At 42.5% G+C, this 21,647-nt stretch overlaps 1 protein-coding gene across 2 annotated transcripts in view; it reads left to right on the top strand.

Annotated features, from left to right (window-relative positions):
- Positions 1-11,163: 11,163 nt before the first annotated feature.
- TUB (TUB bipartite transcription factor) overlaps positions 11,164-21,647 on the top strand; it is a 125,611-nt gene continuing 115,127 nt past the window's right edge. For both annotated transcript variants that reach the window (XM_033153267.1, XM_033153251.1), the window contains exon 1: positions 11,164-11,400. In XM_033153267.1, coding sequence (XP_033009158.1) covers positions 11,345-11,400 — 56 coding nt within the window. In that variant the 5' untranslated portion in view covers positions 11,164-11,344. The remainder of the gene's footprint in view (positions 11,401-21,647) is intronic.

The following is a 21,647-nucleotide window of genomic DNA, read 5'->3' as shown; positions in this document are numbered from 1 at the left end:
TTGGTCCCCTATCAGTCATTTCCTTTGGACAAATTTGTCTGAAAACAGCATTTTTTCTTTAAGGACATTGTTTGGATATCGGGTGAATTTAGGGCGCCAGCATTGAACTTGATATGTATGTGATTTTTCCAGTTTTGAAATCTTTTTAGCATTGACTACTGAATCAAGCAGAGCCTCCAGGGAAGAGCTCTGCAGGACTGGGTAGGGCTTGAGAGAATGAAAGAAGCACAAGAATGATTTTATTTCCTGTCATGTAGTATGAAAAAAAAAACACAGCAACACTGATTCCACTGGTGGTGTAATGCACTATTTATAACTACACACTTTTAGAGAAATTCTAGAACCTACTCTAGGTTCTGTTCTGCACTGGATTTTTTTTATAACACAGAGAGGGAGAGAGGGAGATAGAGAGAAGAAGAAGAAGAAGAAGAAGAGTTTGGACTTGATATCCCGCTTTTCACTACCCAAAGGAGTCTCAAAGCGGCTAACATTCTCCTTTCCCTTCCTCCCCCACAACAAACACTCTGTGAGGTGAGTGGGGCTGAGAGACTACAGAGAAGTGTGACTAGCCCAAGGTCACCCAGCAGCTGCATGTGGAGGAGCGGAGACGCGAACCCGATTCCCCAGATTATGAGTCTACCGCTCTTAACCACTGCACCACACTGGAGAGATTTGTTAGTTAAAGGTGCTGGTAACTAACATGGATTGATGCTGATGTTGGAAGTAACCATATGTTTGGTCTCTCTTACAAGATTGCCTTGTTCTAATGATACTGGATTGGCATAATGAAGCTACTTCCAAAATGTGAGAAAACAGGCTTTAGAAGTAAGCCACAGTGAACTCTGTGGGGTTCAACTCCCAATTAGGCATGTTCAGGATTTGCCTGCAAAGTCTCTCATCCTCCTGTTGTGTGATCAAACCAGGAAAGCAAATTGCATTCTGTGTGTGTGTGAGGAAGAGAGAAAACCAGCAATCACATTGACTCAGATGTTTGTTACATTGTGCTTGCTTCAGAAAGCTTTGAGTGCTTTATGCCCATGCGGCAGGTTAGTCTGAGAAACTGTGAGCTGTAAAAGGGAGACCGCCTCTTATTCAAAACCTACGTTGTGAAACAGGGCTGTAGCTCAATGGAAGGGCATGTCTCTTGCACACAGAAGGTCCCAGGTTCAATCCCCCAAAGACAGGCCTCTGAATGTCACCTACCTGAAAACCTGGAGAGCCACTGCCAGTCAGAGTGGCTAAAACAGAGCTAGATTGTCCAGTTGTCTGATCTGGTTTAAGGCTGCTGCCTGCATCCCCAAATGTACACTGAGAAAAGCAAACACATGTCTTGGATCATAGTTAAAGTAGCACTGTAGTTTGGTGATTTCATGCTTGCCGTGTCACATATATGAACTAAGAAGCGGCTCATCTTTTAGCAAAGCTTATTTTTGCAGACTCCCACTTTTCACAACAGCCTTCCGTATTCCCCCCAAAAAACTGCTTGGTGGGCTCATTGGATTTAAAATGTTAGATTTCCAAGTAGTCACAGGGGACGGCGGCTTAAGATAGTGCTCAGAGCAGCGGGGAGTTGAGAGATCTGCATATTTCCTTACTTCTGCATCTTTGCATTGTTTTGCAGTTAAGCAAGCTGTAAAGAGGGAACTAGTCCCTTTTGCGCCACCACCAGCGTGTGCCCTCGTACAACAGATGCCTGAGTTGTAGGGCATAAATTGTCAAAATTGGAAGTAGACGAGGGAGCTGCAAAACGAATGGGATGCTTTGCTTGTGGGAATACCTTAAAATAGGACCGAGCCCTCTGGATGTTGCTGGACTCCTCTCACACACATTTCTCCATCCTTCCTTCAGGAAAACAAGAGGCATTATCAAGAATTTAGGGACCATTTCCAGGCATAGAAAAGCACTTGAGGAAGGTGCCTCTGAGGAGAGCCAGTGACAAGCATGGCCTGGGGAGAGCGTTGAGGGTTGTAAAGAGAGGCCTGGAGGGACGTTTCATGCCCACAGGTTTGAGATTCTCTTCCTTTATGTTACCATATAACAAACCCTGAAACGCTGGGGTGCTACACTGCATTTGCGAAAGATTTAATGGAACACCACTAATACATTCTGGCCTTCTTACCCCCCCCCCCCCATCCTCTGAAATGAAGCCATTGGCCTAGGTCGCATGTCACATTAAACCATAGTTTAAAACAATGATTTAATGAGAACAAGCAATGTGCCAGTGAGTAAAAGTTCCTGCAGCATCTCTTCCTCACTGATGCCAAACTGCAGACAAAGCCTTGTTACATCCTCTGAACCTGGACCTTTGGTTTTCCTCCCAAAAACCCCACAAGTGGTCAGCAAGGAATAAACCTTGATTTCATGAGTTGCGCTTTGTTTGGAGGAAACAGACCATGAGCCTGGGTTCAAATTATACAAGCCAAACTGTGGCATAGTTCATCCATGGCATGCAGGAGTAGGAGAAGAGCACCATGGGAACTTTTGAACAGCATGCTGCTAGTTCACATTAAATCGTTGTTTATTTTAAACTATGGTCCGATGTAATTTTGAACCAGGTTACTGTCATTAACAGAATTTGCTGGTGGTTGTTGCTGCAGCTGCTGTTACTATTATATCGAATTCTGTGATCTGAATTCTGTAATTCTGCCAGCCTGCCATTTACATTTGCTTTTGTTTCCACCACTAATCACTAGCAATCATACCATTTAAAAAAAAAAAAAGGATGATCAGTTGCTTTGGAAAGCATTGTAAGGATTACAAATCAGTTTAATCACCTTCCCAGCACACACCTGTAAATGCTCTGGGGGAGCACATTAAGGAAAACAGGTGAGATTAGCATCCTCGACACTCTCTGCACATTTAGTCCAAATTGTAGTAATTTCAACCCACTTCTTGCAAGCAACGAAGTGTCTGCAGGCAATAGGCAAAGGGGAGGCTAGGCTGCTGCTGTTTTCATTCTCAGATCCAAATTGCATTGTTCTCACCGAACAGAGGTTAGTGCCATTGTGGGGAGAAGCGTTAATGAAACCTGTTTGCACTAGTTGTTTACCAAGTCCGATGGCTGATTTGAGGCTTCTGCTGTGTGCATCTCAGCTGAATTATTTGCGCTAAATACACCTGAGAATTGTTGCTGGCACAGTGTTATAGTGCTGAAAGCTGCACTGAAGTGAAAACAGACAAATTTTCACACACAATAAATATGGACTAAGTATCAGCAAAGGAAAACTCACTTTTTGGAGGTGGCTGGTGGCTTAACAAAAGCTCGGCAGCCTTAGGGAACATGTTTCCATTGCCTTGGATCCTACATGAAGCAGTAAGGACATGATAGCATGGCCTCGGACCACTATACCTGAAGGAGTGTCTCCACTCCCATTGTTCTGCCCTTTCACTGAGGTCCAGCTCTGAGGGCCTTCTGGCGGTTCGCTCCCTGAGAGAAGTGAGGTTGCAGGGAACCAGGCAGAGGACCTTCTTGGTAGTGGCGCCCGCCCTGTGGAACGCCCTACCATCAGATGTTAAGGAAATAAACAACAATCTGACTTCTAGAAGACATCTGAAGGCAGCCCTGTTTAGGGACGTTTTCAATGTTTGATGTTTTATGATGTTTTTAATATTATGTTGGGAGCTGCCCAGAGTGGCTGGGGAAACCCAGCCAGTTGGGCAGGGTATAAATAATAAATTATTATTATTACTACTACGAGTCATTAAAATCTGGCATTTGTTGTGACTTGTGCTTTCATAGCCTAGGTAAAGGTAAAGGGACCCCTGACCATTAGGTCCAGTCGTGGACGACTCTGGGGTTGTGGCGCTCATCTCGCTTTATTGGCTGAGGGAGCCAGCGTACAGCTTCCGGGTCATGTGGCCAGCATGACTAAGCTGCTTCTGGTGAACCAGAGCAGCGCACGGAAACGCCATTTACCTTCCTGCTGGAGCAGTACCTATTTATCTACTTGCACTTTGATGTGCTTTTGAACTGCTAGGTGGGCAGGAGCTGGGACTGAACAACAGGAACTCACCCCGTTGCGGGGATTCAAACCGCCGACCTTCTGATCGGTAAGCTCTAGGCTCTGTGGTTCAGACCACAGCGCCACCCGCGCCATAGCCTACAGCCTACTTAATTCTTGAATGCGGTATCTCTTCCTGGCTGACTTCTGCAATTTTTCTCAGAGAAGCAAGTCACTGAGCATGCTCCCATTGCTTTGGAGAGAAGGGATTAGTGGATATGCCCTCTGTTGGTTTTACAGTGTATCCTTCTGCTCTTAATAGTGATGATAACAGCATGGGTTGATGTTGGCCACGATCCATAACTATCTTATAACATACCTATACCCATACCCATCTTATAACATACTCAATTTTGATGCACACACCCACAAAGCCAACTTTGATTCGAATTGAGAAAAAGGACAGCCTAGCTAGGACAGTCTCACACCTCCTCCTATTCTGAGCCATGTTGAATAAGAAAGCCATTCAGACTCCCCTTGGTTAGTACTGCCTGCAAAATTTATTTATCTGTAGTACATAAATAGTACTATTACTATTTTCTTGGCACAGTATTTTTTTTATCTCTCCTGAGCAAACAGTGAAATACTTTTTGTCGGAAAAATGTGTGAATACGCTCACGTCTTCTATACTGTGTATGATAGTCATGATACAAAGCTGCATCAAATCCCTATTTCTGGGGTGAGTCCAGAGTAAGAGCAATACCTTGGAAGTATATGGGAGGAAAAGGAGGTGGTGATGGGGTGCTTCACTTAGCATCTATTCATAACATGGATTTTTAAAATACATTTAATTAAAGCTCTTTTCTCTTTCAGATACTTAAGAGAGAGAGAGGCATATTTAAGTGTGTGATCGGAAGAGTTCAGCTAGAAAAAACAGGGCCTTTATTTGAGTTTCTACATTAGATTCTTACAGCTTGCTCTTACACAACAATTCTTTTTCAGCAGATTTAACACTGAGATACTTCAGGCACCTTAAGTATGACATCCATTGTACTGGAAATCTTGGAGATGAATCTAACTGTTGCTCGCATCAACTTCTGATTGTTTTATGTAGCAGCCATTTTCAACAAAGGTGCTGAAACCAATAACAGAAGCCTTAAATTGGCATAGGAGGCAAAAGAGAGCCTGGACCTTAGGGTGTGAATTTAGGTGATACACAGAACAAAATATTAATGAAGTTCTGCTGATTGACAAGATTTTCTCCTTATTTGGTGCAGAGAGCACTAACACAACCCCCGTTTTGTCACCACGCTATAATCTTGCCTGTTCAGGTCTCCACCACATGTGGAAATGTTGGCTGGCCACCAATTCAGACAGGCTGCATTTGCAGGTTTTGTTGACACCCTCTATTTCAAAGGTGGCTAATCTTATTTGGGAGTTATTTTTCCTCACAGCCAACCCTACAATGCATGGTGGTGGTTACGGCTGATGGGAGATGATGTCCAATCACCTGGGGGGGCTTCTCCATCTCCTCTTTGGGAGCAGCAAGTTCCTGAAGTCAAGAGGTGGAGGAGGCAGCAATAATCTCATTGTGCAGGTAGCATGGAAACTTCTGCACCCACCAGGTGTCACCTTGTGCAGTGTCCAGGGCCAGATTTAGGTTGGAGGAGGCCCTAGGCTACTGAAAGCTGTCCTTTGTCAACAACAAATTGTTGCTGTTTTTTGTGTTGAATATATGCTATATGGTAATTTATGGACCTAATAGGTATCTAAAGCCATTTGCACATAACACAATATGTATTTTCTCCAAGTAATTGATACAGACGCTGAAGTATTGATGCTTTTGAATTATGGTGCTGGAGGAGACTCTTGAGAGTCCCATGGACTGCAAGAAGATCAAACCTATCCATTCTTAAAGAAATCAGCCCTGAGTGCTCACTAGAAGGACAGATCCTGAAGTTGAGGCTCCAGTACTTTGGCCACCTCATGAGAAGAGAAGAATCCCTGGAAAAGACCCTGATGTTGGGAAAGATGGTGGGCACAAGGAGAAAGGGACTACAGAAGATGAGATGGTTGGACAGTGTTCTCGAAGCTACCAACATGAGTTTGACCAAGCTGCGGGAGGCAGTGGAAGACAGGAGTGCCTGGTGTGCTCTGGTCCATGGGGTCATGAAGAGTCAGAAACGACTAAACAACAACAATTGATATAGAAATGAGCAAACCAGTGATATTTTAGGGAGCAGGCTTGCAGGTGGGGTCCATTACTTACATCACAGGAGCCTACACAACACAAAACACTGCTGCTGTGTGTAAGTTTTATATTATTTGTTTTTTATCTTATATCTTGGAAATGTACATCCAGATTTTGTTTTGTTTTTACATTTTTTGGGGAGCCTCAAGAGAGTGGGGCCCTAAGCTATAGCTTGTTTAGCTTATATGTAAATCCGACACTGGCAGTGTCCACTTCTGCCTATCTTTGTGTTAGCTCATCTTGTCACCGTTGGCTGTTGCTGTTGTTCAGGGAGAGAGCCCTGTCTGCATTCTTTCCGGCCTTTGCCCCTCCATGTGGGAAAAGCCCAGTCAGAGCAACCAGCAGTGTCTGCACTATTGCAGTCCCTTTCATACTCATATCCAAGGCTGCCCAGCCACAGCTTGCTCTCCGTGGATGCAGAAAGGAGCTCGGTGGTGGCAGCAGGAATGGGCACCTGGGGAAATCCACTTCTCGTTAATTTCAAGCAGCCAGAGTGCAGCAAGCGTGACAATAAAACATTTGTTGTCTTCTGTTGGTGTGCAACTGCACAGGTGCAGCAAGGAACAAAAATAAAACTAATACAAATAATAATTCATAATATTATTACTAATAATTAATCCTGTAGCACTGAGAAGGCTGCACGCTTTCTTAGGGAACGAGTCCCACGGCACTGAACGGGACTTGTTTCTGAGGAAACAGGATCATGCCTGCAGGCACTGCTAGACTGTTGCAGACCCATATTGAAATATAGCTACAATAAATGTCGCAGTGCAACCACCATTTGAATTCCACTTCTGGCCGATTGCGGAAGAGCAGTGCCTCAGCTGTGATAAAGGGCCCTAGAGTACGAACGGCCAATTATTCTGTTTCATGGACGTCTCACAGTGCTACACATGGAAAGGAACAGCCACCCAGCACGTCTCAAAGGAATGACTTCACTTTGGTCACTTTTCGGAATATGCATGCATGTGCCTGAGAAACTTGTGTTATCACTGCACTGAACATAATTAAACTGGCAAGGAGGAAGGCAGGAACAATTTCCCAGCATTTCCACACCACCTTAAAGGCTATGCTCACACAAAAGGCTGTGATCTTTGGAGCCAGCGATCTGTGGATAATATACCAGGACCATCTGCTTTACACATGATAGTGTTACAAAAACATATCCCTGTGCTAAAATAAATAACGGAGCCATGTGTTGTTAAGGCGATTGAGGCAGCAGAGTACAAAGTATAAAAGCCTTTCTAGAAGAATCCTCATTGTTAGTTACTTGAATTTACTGTGTATCTCATTTGGAGAAACATTTCCGTGTAATCCATTCAACCAAATTTGTGGCGCTCTCTCTCTCTCTCTCTCTCTCTCTCTCTCTCTCTCTCTCTCTCTCTCTCCACTTTCAATAGGTTAACTTAATGGGAATGCACACTGCCAGCACATGGAGATTGTCATATACAACCTGCCTTGGCAACAAAAGTGATTTTCTAACAAATAAAGGGTGCCCGATAAAAACCAGACTTCCAAAAGGGTTTAATGTCTAGTTGCTAAAACACAGCCTGATGCAGTATTCTTAGAATTAGTTGCCTTGTGAAAATTTCATAAATAAGGTAGTGAATTTTTCCAATGAATCCAGGGACACTTTTCAACTTCAGTAGGAATGATAGGATTTTGTCAGGGGACTGATTTGTAAATCTGGGGACTGTCCCCGGGAAACGGGGATGTCTGGTAACCTTAAAACAAGGGGCAATGTAGCATTTGAAGTATCTCAAGGGGACATTGTGATGTTCTGTAATAAGAGGCATCCCTTAAAGTTATTGGATTCTGGTAAAATTATCCTTTGCCCAGTATTTGTCACCTTTAGCAGGAGTGGTGTGTGTGGGTGTGGGTGTAGATAAGTCCCACAAAACACCTGAGGATCCTTCTTCCTACTTGATGATGGTGTTTATGTGCCATCACTTTCCCCTTGCTCCCCATTTAAATATTTCTGTTACATTTAAATCAACAAAGAATCTTATAGCACCTGAAACATATTTTATTATGGCAATTCTTTTAGTCTCTACAGATTCGCCATAATAGATTGATTTTGCTGCAGCAGGTTAACACGGCTTCTCCTCTGGAATTCGCTCTGATTGTATCCCACCCACCTTCAAGAAATTCAGTGGCATTCACAACTGAATTCACGTAGGATTTACACCAGCCTTGAGAAGTAAGTTAAGCTATCAAATGAGTTGACCATGACTGGTCGGAGGGGTTGCTCTGGGTGGCTCACCCACTAACTCAACACCTGCAGTCTGGGATAACCAGAGACTGATATTTCTATTTGCTGTCTGTAGTCATGTATAGTCTTGCACACCACCCCCAATCTCTGAGTGGTGTGAGTTTCCAGGTGTGTACTCAGGGTTTGTGTTTCTTTCGGAAATGAGGCACATTGTATGGTCTTTATTATATATGGTTTATTTACATATAATGTGAGCCTGTGATGGAGTTCACAGAGCCAACCCCAAGAAGGCCTTCATTTTCTCATAGCAACAGTCTTGGATTCCTGCAGAAATCAAGCATGTCCCCCCCCCCTCTCTCTCTCGCTCTCTCTCTCTCTTTCCAGCATACAGCTTTTTGCATCCAGCCTCTAGCTCACATCTCTTAAAAAACTCTATTCTGCGTCTGTCTTTCTAGCTTGCCTGTGAGTTGAGAGAGGGGCCCCTACCTATTAGCATTTCCCACAGTGCCCCTGTACAGTGGTACCTCAGGTTACAGACGTTTCAGGTTACAGACTCCACTAACCCAGAAATAGTACCTCGGGTTAAGAACTTTGCTTAAGGATGAGAACAGAAATCATGCTCCGAAGGTGCGGTGGCAGCGGGAGGCCCCATTCACTAAAGTGGTGCTTCAGGTTAAGAACAGTTTCAGGTTAAGAACGGACCTCCAGAATGAATTAAGTTCTTAACCTGAGGTACCACTGTATAGGGAAGATTTTTTTAAGGTTTAAGGTTTTACTATGCTTTTATATGTGATGGAAGCCAACCCAGATGGGTTGGGTACAAATAATTTACTATTATTATTATTATTATTATTATTATTATTATTATTATTATTATTTTGTTCTCCTTAGTGGCTCATCACCCAGGCTATCACCTCACCAGGAGGCTAGTCTGGCTTTTCCAAGAATTAGAAGGCTTGATTAAATTTTAACAGTTGATGGATCCAGGGATCAGAAGGGTCTTAGCATACAACCTAACACTCATAACACTCCCTTCTCCCAAGAACCAGACACCTTGTCCCCTGATGTACAAACAACCAGCAAAATACAGCTTCCCCGTAGAAAAATAACAGACAAGTTAGCAAAGGCATTAGAACACGCATAACCAAAAACAGATAACAAAACACAATTGCAGGTTCAGTCTATGTGGGGCCTTCAGTTTCTCTTTGGCCTCCCTTTGGTTGTGGACCAGAGACTCCAAACTCACACTTTCGTTCCAAAACAATCTTTCTGGCGCAGTGGGGATCCCCTTCATCTTTCTTCCTCTTCCTGTGCTTGGGCCAGTTGACCTCATCCCCTGCCCCCAAACTGTAAATCAAAGTCCTGCCACAAGTCCTTATCTGGGGGCACCTTCTTCAGGATCAGCGGCCTCGTTTTCCCCAAGTTGGCAGCTAGGAATTTCCCTCTCTGCTTACTCCCAACATCTCTCAAATGCTTCATGGGTGCCTCACAACTGGGTGCCTCACAACTGGGTCACCTTCAACCCCCTATAGCATCTCATCCAGAAGGACCCTCAGCTCACAAGGGAGTCACATTTTCCTCTCCAAAGAGGCTTCTTGCCCACTCTGCTTGCGGTTGTTTTATTTGAACCACTGGCTTTGTCGCTGCTCCATTCTCTCAAGCCGCTCAAGGGGTGCTGCTATTCCCAAACTCAACAATATGATGGCATGTATGTGTAGCTTGGTCAAAACAGCCTCACAGGCCAAATGGGGAGACCCATTAGATCTGTAGACCAGAGGTTCCTCATCCCTGCCAAAGCTACTTTACAAGCTATCGCTATACAGTATAAGGTAGAAACCTCTCTTTTCCCTTTCACCACAGATATTCATGTATCTAAAGTCTTGTTCCCAAGCTAAGGAACAAGAAGGGGGTTGTAGTCAATGTGATGAGAAGGCATTTGGCTTTGTGGAGGATCATGAACATGAATGGTCCCATATAAATAATAACGACAAGATCAGGTTTATTTTACATGAAATAAATGCAGTGCTTTGACATGTTAAGCATGTGAAGTATTTCCACTATGCTGTCATTTGGAGCGATGAAAGCAATGTCTCTGGTTGTGGCTCTCATGTTACTGAGTTCAGCATTGTTTGGGCTGGCCAATTAGTGGCTTAGACTTTTTTTTTTAAATTAAAGTACTGCATATCAAGCACTAGAATTAAAAACAAACAGAACCGCACTGGGGTTTGTGGCTCATTTGCATATACAGAAAACAGGATTAGAAGTGTGCTTTTTGTCAAAAACAAACCAAACAGAGTGCTCTTCACACAGCTAAACCATTGAACAAGTTGCTTTGGGGCTGGTGCTTCATTTCAGCTAATATGCAGAGGGCATCATTATTACATGTCCATCTGAAGGTAGCATTTGAAAGATCTAGGGATTATGTTATTGGCCAGAGAAAAGTGATGGGGGGGGGAAGGAAGATGGAGCTGTATCTGTGGAAACGAGCATAAATAACAAAGAAATGCTGCAGCAGGAGTTACATCTCTCCTATCCATGGCTGCACATTTGTACAAACACTTGAAAGCTCCTCAGCATAATCCTATTGTCTGCCGCCGTCATCTTGTATTGCCAGAGAAACAGCTGAAATCATGTTCCAGACATTGGCACAGAACATATGAATTGCAGCTCGGGAAGAATCCCCTGCTCTTGAAAAGACAGTGGTACATTCCTTCAATTGTGAACCTCTACTAAATTGGTTGCTGTGCATTTAATTCTAGTCCCACTGTTCAGTGCTTATAGGTGTTGTACAGCATCTTTCCAGTCGGACAGGATTGTCAGAGGCAGGTGTCTCTGTCTCTCCCCTTCCTTCTTTTTTAAAAGGAACTCTTTTCAGCCATTCTTTTGGTTAGACAATCGGAGAGACTGCAGGGAGTAGGAGCAAGCGCTCAGCTGCAAAGAATGGATGGTGTCAGTGGCAACAGGACGATGTCTTACAGTCGGTGGAGTTATGACAGGTACTGTGTTTTGCAGCCTTTGACATCACCCCTCATTACTAGGTAGACAAAATGAGGCAAGGTGATTCCTAAACTTACTGTTGCCTACTCATTAGAAAAGCTTCACAGCCTTTGCCCTATTAAAACCAGTATTTACTTTTGAGGCGTCAGACTGGCACTTCCCTTCATAACCTTTTAGTGTTAGCTTGAACGGACAATGTTATCAACTTGCTGTTTGTTTCCCTCCTTATCCCAAATGACAGCCGGCTTCCCCCCACAAGTCCGCTGTAATGTTGAAGGTGGGAAAGTTCAGGGAAATGTGCTCATTTTCTCGTCTTTTGCAGAAATGGTGTCCCCAGAACTGAGCATAAGGAAAGACCTGTGTGGTTAATTAGTGGCTAAGAAGTGGTGCCATAAAGTTCCATTAGAAATTAGCAGGAGATGTTGTGTCGGTAAATGTGGTGTGATGTGTCAGGTAAGGGGAAAATCGGGGCAGCTTTTCTGCTGAGAACTCTGCAAAATGTTCACAAAGCATTTAGATATGGGGGGGGGGAGCTCACTGTGATGCACCTGCTACATCTTGCAACAAGCAGCTATTTTTCTCCCTCTGTCTTCCTCCCCGTTATTATATTCCCCCAATATAAAATTCACTATCATTAGAGAACTGGTGCAATGGCAGCTCTACAAGTAACCAAATGAAAGGTTTAAGTTCCTTTTCCCTAACTGCATCTAGAACATTGGATTCTTATGTTTGTGTTTGTTGTGGTTGTTGTTCCTTAATAACAGTTGACTGGTGAATCACAAAAAAGGTAATTTCTGAAAAATCTTAAGTACCACCCACCAGGCCACAGAAATCCTCCTGTGTGTTCAAGCTGCAGTGTGTGCTTCGTAAGGTAAATGATAGTCACACAGCAACAGGAAGAAAACATTGAACTAACATTGTGTGCTGTTAGAAGAGGTGGAGCAGAGTGTATCAGAGCCAGGCCATCTCAGTCTATGTATTCCATCATGCCCTGTCCTGTGATGCACTTGGTGCCTTTTGGTAGATGACAGGTGTGACAGCTGAAACACACTAAAGGTGACTGAAATAGTTTCTGCCTAGCAGTAGAATTTAATTTCACTACTTCATGTCTTCTTGTAATAGGACAGGCTAGTGGGGGAAAGAAAAAAAGGATGGATCTTATATGTGGACAACACTTTTTTCACCTCCCATGTTTTGGTTCTATAGGATAGGGCCTCCTCTGCTTTGGTTTCCAGGCGCATTGTGTGTGTGTGTGTGTGTGTGTGTGTGTGTGTGTGTGTGTGTGTTTGACAGGGGTTAAGAAATGTTACGCAAGTTCATATATTGCTTCATATATCCTGAATGGCTAATACTGTTAAGTTGAGAAATGGTGCAGAGGTGTCTCTTGCTTATTAAATCTGCCCTCGCACTTCTGTGCTACTTGACAATGGCAAAATAGATGGATTCTTCCTAGTGTTCAAAGTAGCTTTCTGCCAGGGGCTGTAACTGTGGAAGTCACAACGTGTTGCATCTTGGATGATCTCTTATAGCAAAATGTGTTAAGAGAAGATGAATGGCTGCAGGTTCTGTGTTTGGTAAAGCATCACTTGGGCTGGCAATTCATTTTCTCATGGGGGATACTTTAATTTGCTTATATGCAGCGTCACAAGGTGTCCCCCCCATTTATTTGTTTAGAAAGTTATCAAGCTGGAGGGAATGGTGTATATCTCAATATATACCCATATGGGGTGGTATAGTAGCTAGTTCTGCTAGCTCAAGGACTTTCAGCTATGCAATAGAACTTCACTACCTCCTCCTCTCTCTGCATATCCCCTGCACACCCAGTAAACCTACTCCACAGCGTTGGGGGACTCCCAGATATATTAAGAGATTGCACAGGCAGAGAAGAGGGTAGAGAAATTCCAATGCATAGCTGCTTAGCTGGAGACAGCCCACAAGATATAAAATTGATCATTTATGATCAACAGTATACTGTCTATGTTTAATTTGTGCGCAAGCTTTCCCCCAAACACAACAGTTTCATGTAGAATGGAAATGGTCAACTGAATTAATCTCGTCTGGCCTCTGGTGGCTCTATCAAAAATGTTTTCAAGTGTTAAGAAATAGGGACTATGTACCTTCATGTTCCATGTTAATTCATAAATGTATGGATTTGTATCTAATGACACGAAACCTTTACTGTTTACTAGGGACAAGCTGATTATGGAGCTGACCACTCCTGGCTTCCCAACCTCTGTCTACTTTCTCTATTTTTGATACTCTGTTCAAAAGCAGCACATTCCATAAAGCCAAATAGATTACTGAATAATAATAATAATAATAATAATAATAATAATAATAATAATTTCCCCAGCCGCTCTGGGCAGCTCCCAACAGAATATTAAAAATACAATAAAACATCAAACATTAAAAACTTCCCTAAACAGGGCTGCCTTCAGATGTCTTCTAAAAGTCAGATAGTTGTTCATTTCCTTGACATCTGATGGGAGGTCATTCCATAGGGCGGGCACCACTACCGAGCAGGCCCTCTGCCTGGTTCCCTGTAACCTCATTTCTTGTAGGGAGGGAACCGCCAGAAGGCCCTCGGCGCTGGACCTGTGTCCGGGCTGAATGAAGGGGGTGGAGATGCTCCTTCAGGTATACTGGGCCGAGGTTGTTTAGGGCTTTAAAGGTCAGTACCAACACTTTGAATTGTGCTCAGAGACGCCTGGGAGCCAATGTAGGTCTTTCAGGACCAGTGTTATGTGGTCTCGGTGGCCATATAACATAATCAAGAAGTGGGGGTGGGGAGGCTAAAAGTCTGTGTGCTAGCAGAACTGTTTCGCTGGATACTGCCCACAATACCCGAGACTGCCAAGGCCAGAAATTCTACAAGTAGCTTTACCTCTCCCTGGCAGTAGTAAAACTAGAAGAGTAAAATAAAAAATTTGCCACCCTGTTGTAAAACCTTAATCTGATGCCTGTGAAGCCCACCTCACTGTCTAATGGTAGGGATCCATTCAAACTGTCTCAACTTTCACATTGACAATAGACCTGGCTGAGGCACTAACTTGGACAGCAGCAGCTCCTGAGACTGCCTGCTTCTCTTCCAGTTTGCTAGTGACTTGACACATACCTCTTCACTATTTCTAAGCCTGCCAACTCAATTGCTGACTAATTTTACTTACTCTGTGCTCTGTGAGAATTTTACTTATTCTCCAAGACTCTTTCTAGAATTGCTGGAAACACAGTGTCTTACTTCTCTGCAAATATGCTGCAGGCTGCCACAGAGATAGTTGAAAACTGTGTGGGATAAGGTGCCTTGGAGGTGATTCAAAATCTTCTCATGGCGCCCCAAATCTGAAACAGTTCCTGACTGTTAATAGTTTTGTTTATGATGCTGGTATAAAGGAGACAAAATAACTTATTTCTTGTTTGGACGTTGCTTTTCCTATCAATTTTCTCAACCACCCTTTCCATTTTTATTTGCATCTTATCACATGTGGTACCCTGAATTTTTGGGTTTTCTATCAGTAGGTCTAAAGTAAGACACATTGAAATCAGCTGAAAATGGTTGGAAAGAGAATGGCATAAGCTGTAATAGGGCCAGCGTTTGTGCTCTTCAGAGGCTTGTAATCAGCTTTGCTGATCTGAGCTAGAATAGTGATATGATCATAGACTTTGTTAAATCTGTGATTTCCAAACTTGAATATACCTGCAGTGTAAATGACAGCTACCGGTAATTGCTAAATCAATACAACTGATCAGACTAAATAAGAATGCCGTGAACATTTTTTTTCCTTTAAAAAAGATCACATTTTCCCCTCTACTAGCCAGATAAAATGTAACATTACCAGTGTCAAATTGATGCAGTTGCACTCCTATCACTTTTCTACTGAATAGCGTTTTCATTTGCAATAACCAGGGATACAATTTTCATTCATATCTTATATCAGTTTCCATCAGATGCTTCCATCAGATGTAGTGTTTTGAATTTTTTTAACCAATAAAATTGGATGGTTTTGTAATGTATTCAAATATGCTGGAACTTTTTTTTTAAAACTATCTTTAGTCACCATAGATTTATATTTGTCAAACATTTTGTCGGCTGCAGTTTTTAAATTACTTTTTTTAATAGCTATGTCACTGAAATCTGTAGGTCTACCTTGTGATTGTGTGTGATGAGTGAACAAGACAAGTCTTGAATAACTGGTGCAAAAGTGAAAGCAGCTTTGAAATGTACATGCTCAAAGGCAGAGATATGTTGTTAGCTTCATTCAGTCATGGCCTTTAGAATTCAAGTCATAGCTTTTCATTCACCAGCAGTAGTGTTGAAAAGGTGAACCTCAATTATTGCCAGCTCATGACAACAACATTTTGTTGCCAAGGGTACGGAGAGCAAAGGAACCATTCATTATCAGCTTGATTCAGAGTACAAGTTAATAAACTATGGACCATTGCCCAGCATTGCTAATACCAGCAACAGTAATACTGTTGACTGTTTACTGACGCAAACTGATTTCACACATGCCACTTAAAGCACATTTGAGTTGCTCTCCTGCTGTTGGAGTGCTTGTAACTCAGTGGCATAACACATGCTTTGCGTAAAAAAAAAAGATCCCAGTTTCAACCCCTGGCATCTCCAGGTATAGCTAAGAAAGAATTCTGTTTGAAACTGCAGAGAGTCTCTGTCAGTCAGTGCAAACAATACCAAACTGGATGGATGGACAGACTTGGCAAAAGGCAACTCCCTATGTGTGAAATGTAGGATAACCAGCCTCATATAACCAACATGCTTAAGTCTAATTAATGCATGAAGGGGTTAATACCACAGAGTAAGCTGTCCTGCCAGGCTTATCTATGTCTACTTCCCTTCACCTTGAGAGGAACCAGGTAATCAAACCTTTGTTCTCCTCCAGATTATGTGAGAAGCTCGGCGTCTGAAGACCTGCAGGTATAGGGTGGTATATAAATTCAAAAAATAATGAAATAATAATGATTATAGAAGAGGTTTGAGCTGGTTGCTCCAGCTTAGCTGCATAGCTCTCACAAGCCACCCTTGAGTTCCTATACGAATGAATTAGGAACTTGACCACTTTGTAGCTAAGCCCAGTTTTTCTGCCTGTGAAACTTTTCTAAAGTGCATGAACCTGACCTTTGAAGAGTTTGTAAGTAAACCATTTTTCAACTTACCAAATGTGTGATCTTTTCTACACTGGAGGAAGAGGGAAACTTTGGAAAGAAAGCTTTTGAACTCACTTTAAAGGGCACATTTTAATGTTTTACAGCCTACATTTCCATGCTTTACTTCCACATAGCATGTTTTGCGATTTTAAATCTCTGCTGGGGTTCTCTTACTTGCCCCAAACTTGGATCTTGGTATCAAGGAATTCTCCTTTATATATTTTATTTCCTGAAACAACATGAAAGATAGAGACTTTCTCTTTAGAAAATAAAACAAATAGGTGGAACACAGTAGTGGCTGGTGACTGGTGGGTCAGAAGGCAGGAAGGCCAACTGCAGATGGAGCCAGAACCAATGACAGTGTCAATTAATTCTAGTTTTGTCCCCCTCCTCCTCCTCCCTGAGTTCTTCAGGGGCAATGCTAAGACTAAGGAGGAGGAGGAAACTGACTGCCGGGACCACCCTCTGGACTGGTTGTAAGTAAGAAGGCATAGAGGTGGGAGGTAGCTGAGTTTGGTGAAGTAGTGCCCCATTTGGCCTAGTGGACCAGCCTTCATTGCTAGAGCAAGCCAACTTTCTCCAGGAAGCAGAGAGATAGAATGAAGTGGTGGAGACAGCCATCACACCTCTATCTCTGTCACTTGCACTGGCCAAGGTAGAAGTCAAGGTATAGGCTTTCACTGAATTTTTGGAGGGCTGGATTGGGTCCCACCCTGGAAGCTAAAATGTAAAAAACACTAGCCTGCTGGATCAGGCCAGTAGCCCATCTAGTCCAGCATCCTGTCCTTACAGGAATATTATTGTTCCTTTTGAACATGGGTAGACAAACTAAGGCCTGGGGGCTGGATCTGGCCCAATCGCCTTCTAAGTCCGGGAATCAGCATGTTTTTACATGCATCTCTGTGTTATTTGTGGGGCATAGGAATTCGTTCATCCCCCCCCCAAAAAATGTAGCCTGCCCCCCACAAGGTCTGAGGGACAGTGGACTGGCCCCCTGCTGAAAAAGTTTGCTGACCTCTGCTGTTGAATAATAATGACAACAATATATTTTTTTAATCTGGGCGTTTCCCCCTTGTTGAATTTCCCTTTGCAACGTCTTATGGCAAGTCCTTAACTCTGCCCTTACTAGCCAATAAGACTTGTGCAGATTTGTCCCATGCCTAGAAAGCATGGGTCTGAGTGGTTTCGCCTTTGCCCACTGCTTTTGCCCACTATATTGGAACAAACAGCAATTCACTGAATTGCCATTTGTTCCGATTCAGCGCTAACCTGTAGGTTTTTCCAGGAGAAAGCAGTGTGGCCTTGCACCAGATTTGGAGCACTATGACCAGTTGCCATAGCTCTGGAAGTTGCCCAGTATCTACCGGTAATAAAAATCCTGTGGGAAAAGTACAGAAAGTCAGGCTCTGTTTGCTCACCCAGGAGTTTTGCTACTGAATTAAAAAAGGACAAGGTAACTGTTGGTACCTTCATGCTATTACTGTATTAGTCCTTCTGTACCTCTCTCCAGATTCCTCTGTGTTATTTTATCCTTCCCCAATTTCCTTCCTTCATTTCCTCACTCATTCGTCTTCCACTATTTTTCACACAAGAGCCACTTGATCAGCAGCATAATGTATAACAAAATGCAAGAGTAACCACCCACAGCATTTCAGGTACAGCAATGTCTACACTAGAGGATGGGTTTTTGAATATATGATGCATCCTTCTGCAAATTAGCTGTTTTGTTCAGGTTTCTCCTACACAGGGAGTTGGCACTGAGCAGCGGATTGTGCCGTCCTCCTGAATTACATGTGTGCCATTCCCAAAGTATATTAACTGGAAGCAGGCCAAGGAAATACAAAATGTGCATGACCGCATAGCCATTTCCTGAAACAATATTCCCTTCTGGCAAGGTACAGATGCTGTCATAGTGAGGCACAGAAAGTACCTGCTTGATTTCCATTGCTCTTCATTTCCTCTTTAAAATAGTATACATTTTTAAACTCAGCATGCTAAGTAAGAAAGGCTAAGAAACATTTCTTAACTAGAAATGTTTCAGTGAAGTGCTGCTGTGTTTAAATAATTGCAAACTGTTTCTTCTCACCTTTGATTAATGTGACAGTTGTAACATTAAAAATAGTTGCAGCTCACCAAACACAAGAGTCAGTGAAAACAGTAATGTAGGTTTGTATAATTTCCACCATCTTCCGAAGTATGGAATGTGGACACATGCGAGAGGGTCTTTTCGGTGGCTACCCCAGGGCTCTGAAACATGTTTCCCGAAGGCAGGGGTCCTTTTTGGACCTGTGTGCATGTTATTTCTGAGAAAGTGCTGTGGGAACCAGTCACAAAATGGCTGTTATGGCATAAAACAACCTGTTCAACAAGTTTATTGTTCTAGCCAAAGGCCATGACAAGCTTGTACTAGGCAATAGTATTAATAAAACAACACAGATCATACATTCATTGTATAAAAATCCATAATATATATAAAAGACTTTGCCAAGCTCCTGAGCATTAAAACAGTTTCCATTGTGCATCTCTGACAACTCTGATTCTATTATCATTTTGCCTTTTTAAAAATCCAATTTGCCAGCAACCATGATGTAAGAGAGAAGTTGACAAAATCAATAACATACATTAAAAAACCCAAACCAACCTATAATTCAATAACACGTTAAAGTAACAAAATAAAGAGAATGGATCTTCTTTTTAAGCAGCTTTTCACTTCCAGGTGTGATTTTTTACTCTACTCTCCCTGCTGTTAAGACAGTGCTTCTAATTTATTGTGTCTATTTTCCTTAGATGTCTTAATGATGTTGTTTCTTATTTGCTTTTAACAATCTTCTCTACTCATTTTACTGAGGAGTAGATAATAAACCCTCAAGTACTGAAGGCTGCAGTCCTATAACACAGTTACCTGTGAGTACATCCCATAGAACTCAGATACTTGAAATGGAATAAAATAAATAACTTGTGACAACCAGATGGGATGCTGTGGCACAATGGGAGGAGGCAAGTAGAATCATAGAATCATAGAGTTGGAAGAGACCACAAGGGCCATCCAGTCCAACCTCCTGCCAAGCAGGAAACACCATCAAAGCATTCCTGACAGATGGCTGTCAAGACTCCGCTTAAAGACCTCCAAAGAAGGAGACTCCACCACACTCCTTGGCAGCAAATTTCACAAGCATCACCAGTACTGGGACATAGACTTGGGCTGGGCACAGCTCAGTGGGGAATGTGCCTTTGCAGCATCTACCACTATAGGTTGTTGCCTCACTCTGCCTATTGTCGTTGAGCGTAGGAAGTGTATTTTGCTGGACCGCTGTGCAGTTTCCATGATATATTTCTCCAGGCTGAGACGGGGCTTGAGGACACCAAAAGCAGATAGCAATGCTTGCTGCTCTTATGTATAGTTTGTCTCTGAGATTCGTTTTGACTGAGATTGCTAACCTTGGTGAGTGGGAGCATCGAGACTTTCTAATGAGCTATGCTCATGAAAATAGATGAGAATCTATCTCGTAACAACAATATAACCTTGAACCTTAATCTCCATTGTTGGAATTGAATGGCTTGAACAGAAATGGTTTTATAACTCTCTACCTGTCTGATGTGATCAGGAAATCATACATGGATTCAGGAGTCACATTTTCTGCTTAGTTATCTATGAAAGCATAATGCACAGATATGTAAGAGCTGTTAGCGTGCTTCGTCCCCCAACAGCATGCTACGAAGCCGCGGTATATGAATTGCAACAAGCTGTGCGTGTTGCAACCCAGAGACACTTGAGGATTTCGTTTGCCCGATCCTTAGAATTCCGAGGCAGCAGGGTGTGTGGATAAGCAACCCATCCTGAAAGCTACCACAGGAAGGCAGAAGATCTGGACTGTGGGTTATGCACAGTGAACCAAACTATTTTCAGGGTTCAAAATTTTAAGATGATGATAAGAATATTTTATTTATCTTGACCACAATTTTATTCAAAACTAAAAATAATGAATGAGAAATGAATTTGCAAAGAAAAACAGCTTGGTCCATGGAATCTGGATCTATATCTATTATTGACTACCAGTGTTAGAAAATGCCAAATTATAAAAATGGGTGCTTCTAGCAGCACACCATATTTTCTCCAAACAAGCACATATTTTTTTTAATTGGAGTTATAACGTTAAATGATTGTTTGAATCAACAAACAGTATTAGAACTGGGAATGCATTTTCACCTCTCTCAGGTTTCCTTCAATTGTCTTATATATTTTATGAATTAATTTATTAGCTTGTTATGCATGCTCGGAGCTTCATTGATACTTCATGGTCACAGTGTTGCATCACTGGAACATAATCTGAAATAAGTGAAGATACTATTTAAAATGGTGATTTGATATGTTGCTGAGCTGATGAACATGATCCCATATTTAAGTACCTCACTGGAAACATATTGAAAGGCAAAGTCTAACTGGCATAATTAGTTCATACAATTTCCATAATGTGCATGCTATTTGCTTGAACAAAATGTTTGCCATAAAAGTTAATGGATATACATTTTGTCTGTCTGTGTCCTCCCCCTTCTGCCCACAAATATGATAAACCTTGCCTGAGTTTTACAAAAATTATCAGAGCCTGGAAATAGAGATTTGAAATGCTTTTGTGATATAACCCTTAAAGCAGCTTTATGATTTATATCTACCTGCACTTATGAAAGACAGATGATAATGTTTATGAAGATACTGATGATGTTTTCTTGACTTTTTACAGCAAGCACATCAGACTGAGTTCTCCAAAGATCAGAGGATTTCCATAGCATACTGATCACTGCCCCCCAATATACAACCCTCCTATAATTAGAAAATCCTGTACTTGAAAATGGGTAGAAAGAAATTCTCCCCAACCCAGAAAGAGAAAGACTGCTGAATGAATAGCTGAATAAAAGGTTGATAACAGGCACCCCCAATGGCAGCCCTGTTATGCCTCCTCTACTTCAGGGGATGAGGTAGGGGATTAAGAGTTCAATTGCCCTTGGAGCAAGTTCCAGATATCCAACCAGAAGCATTTGTGCAAGACAGCCTGTTACGCCAGTATCTCTCTACCTCAAGGATATT

This window comes from Lacerta agilis, chromosome 1, assembly GCF_009819535.1.
Source record: "Lacerta agilis isolate rLacAgi1 chromosome 1, rLacAgi1.pri, whole genome shotgun sequence".
Lineage (NCBI taxonomy): Eukaryota > Metazoa > Chordata > Lepidosauria > Squamata > Lacertidae > Lacerta > Lacerta agilis.
The sequence above is the reverse complement of the archived record's forward strand: the minus strand, read 5'-3'. Positions and strand labels throughout refer to the sequence as shown.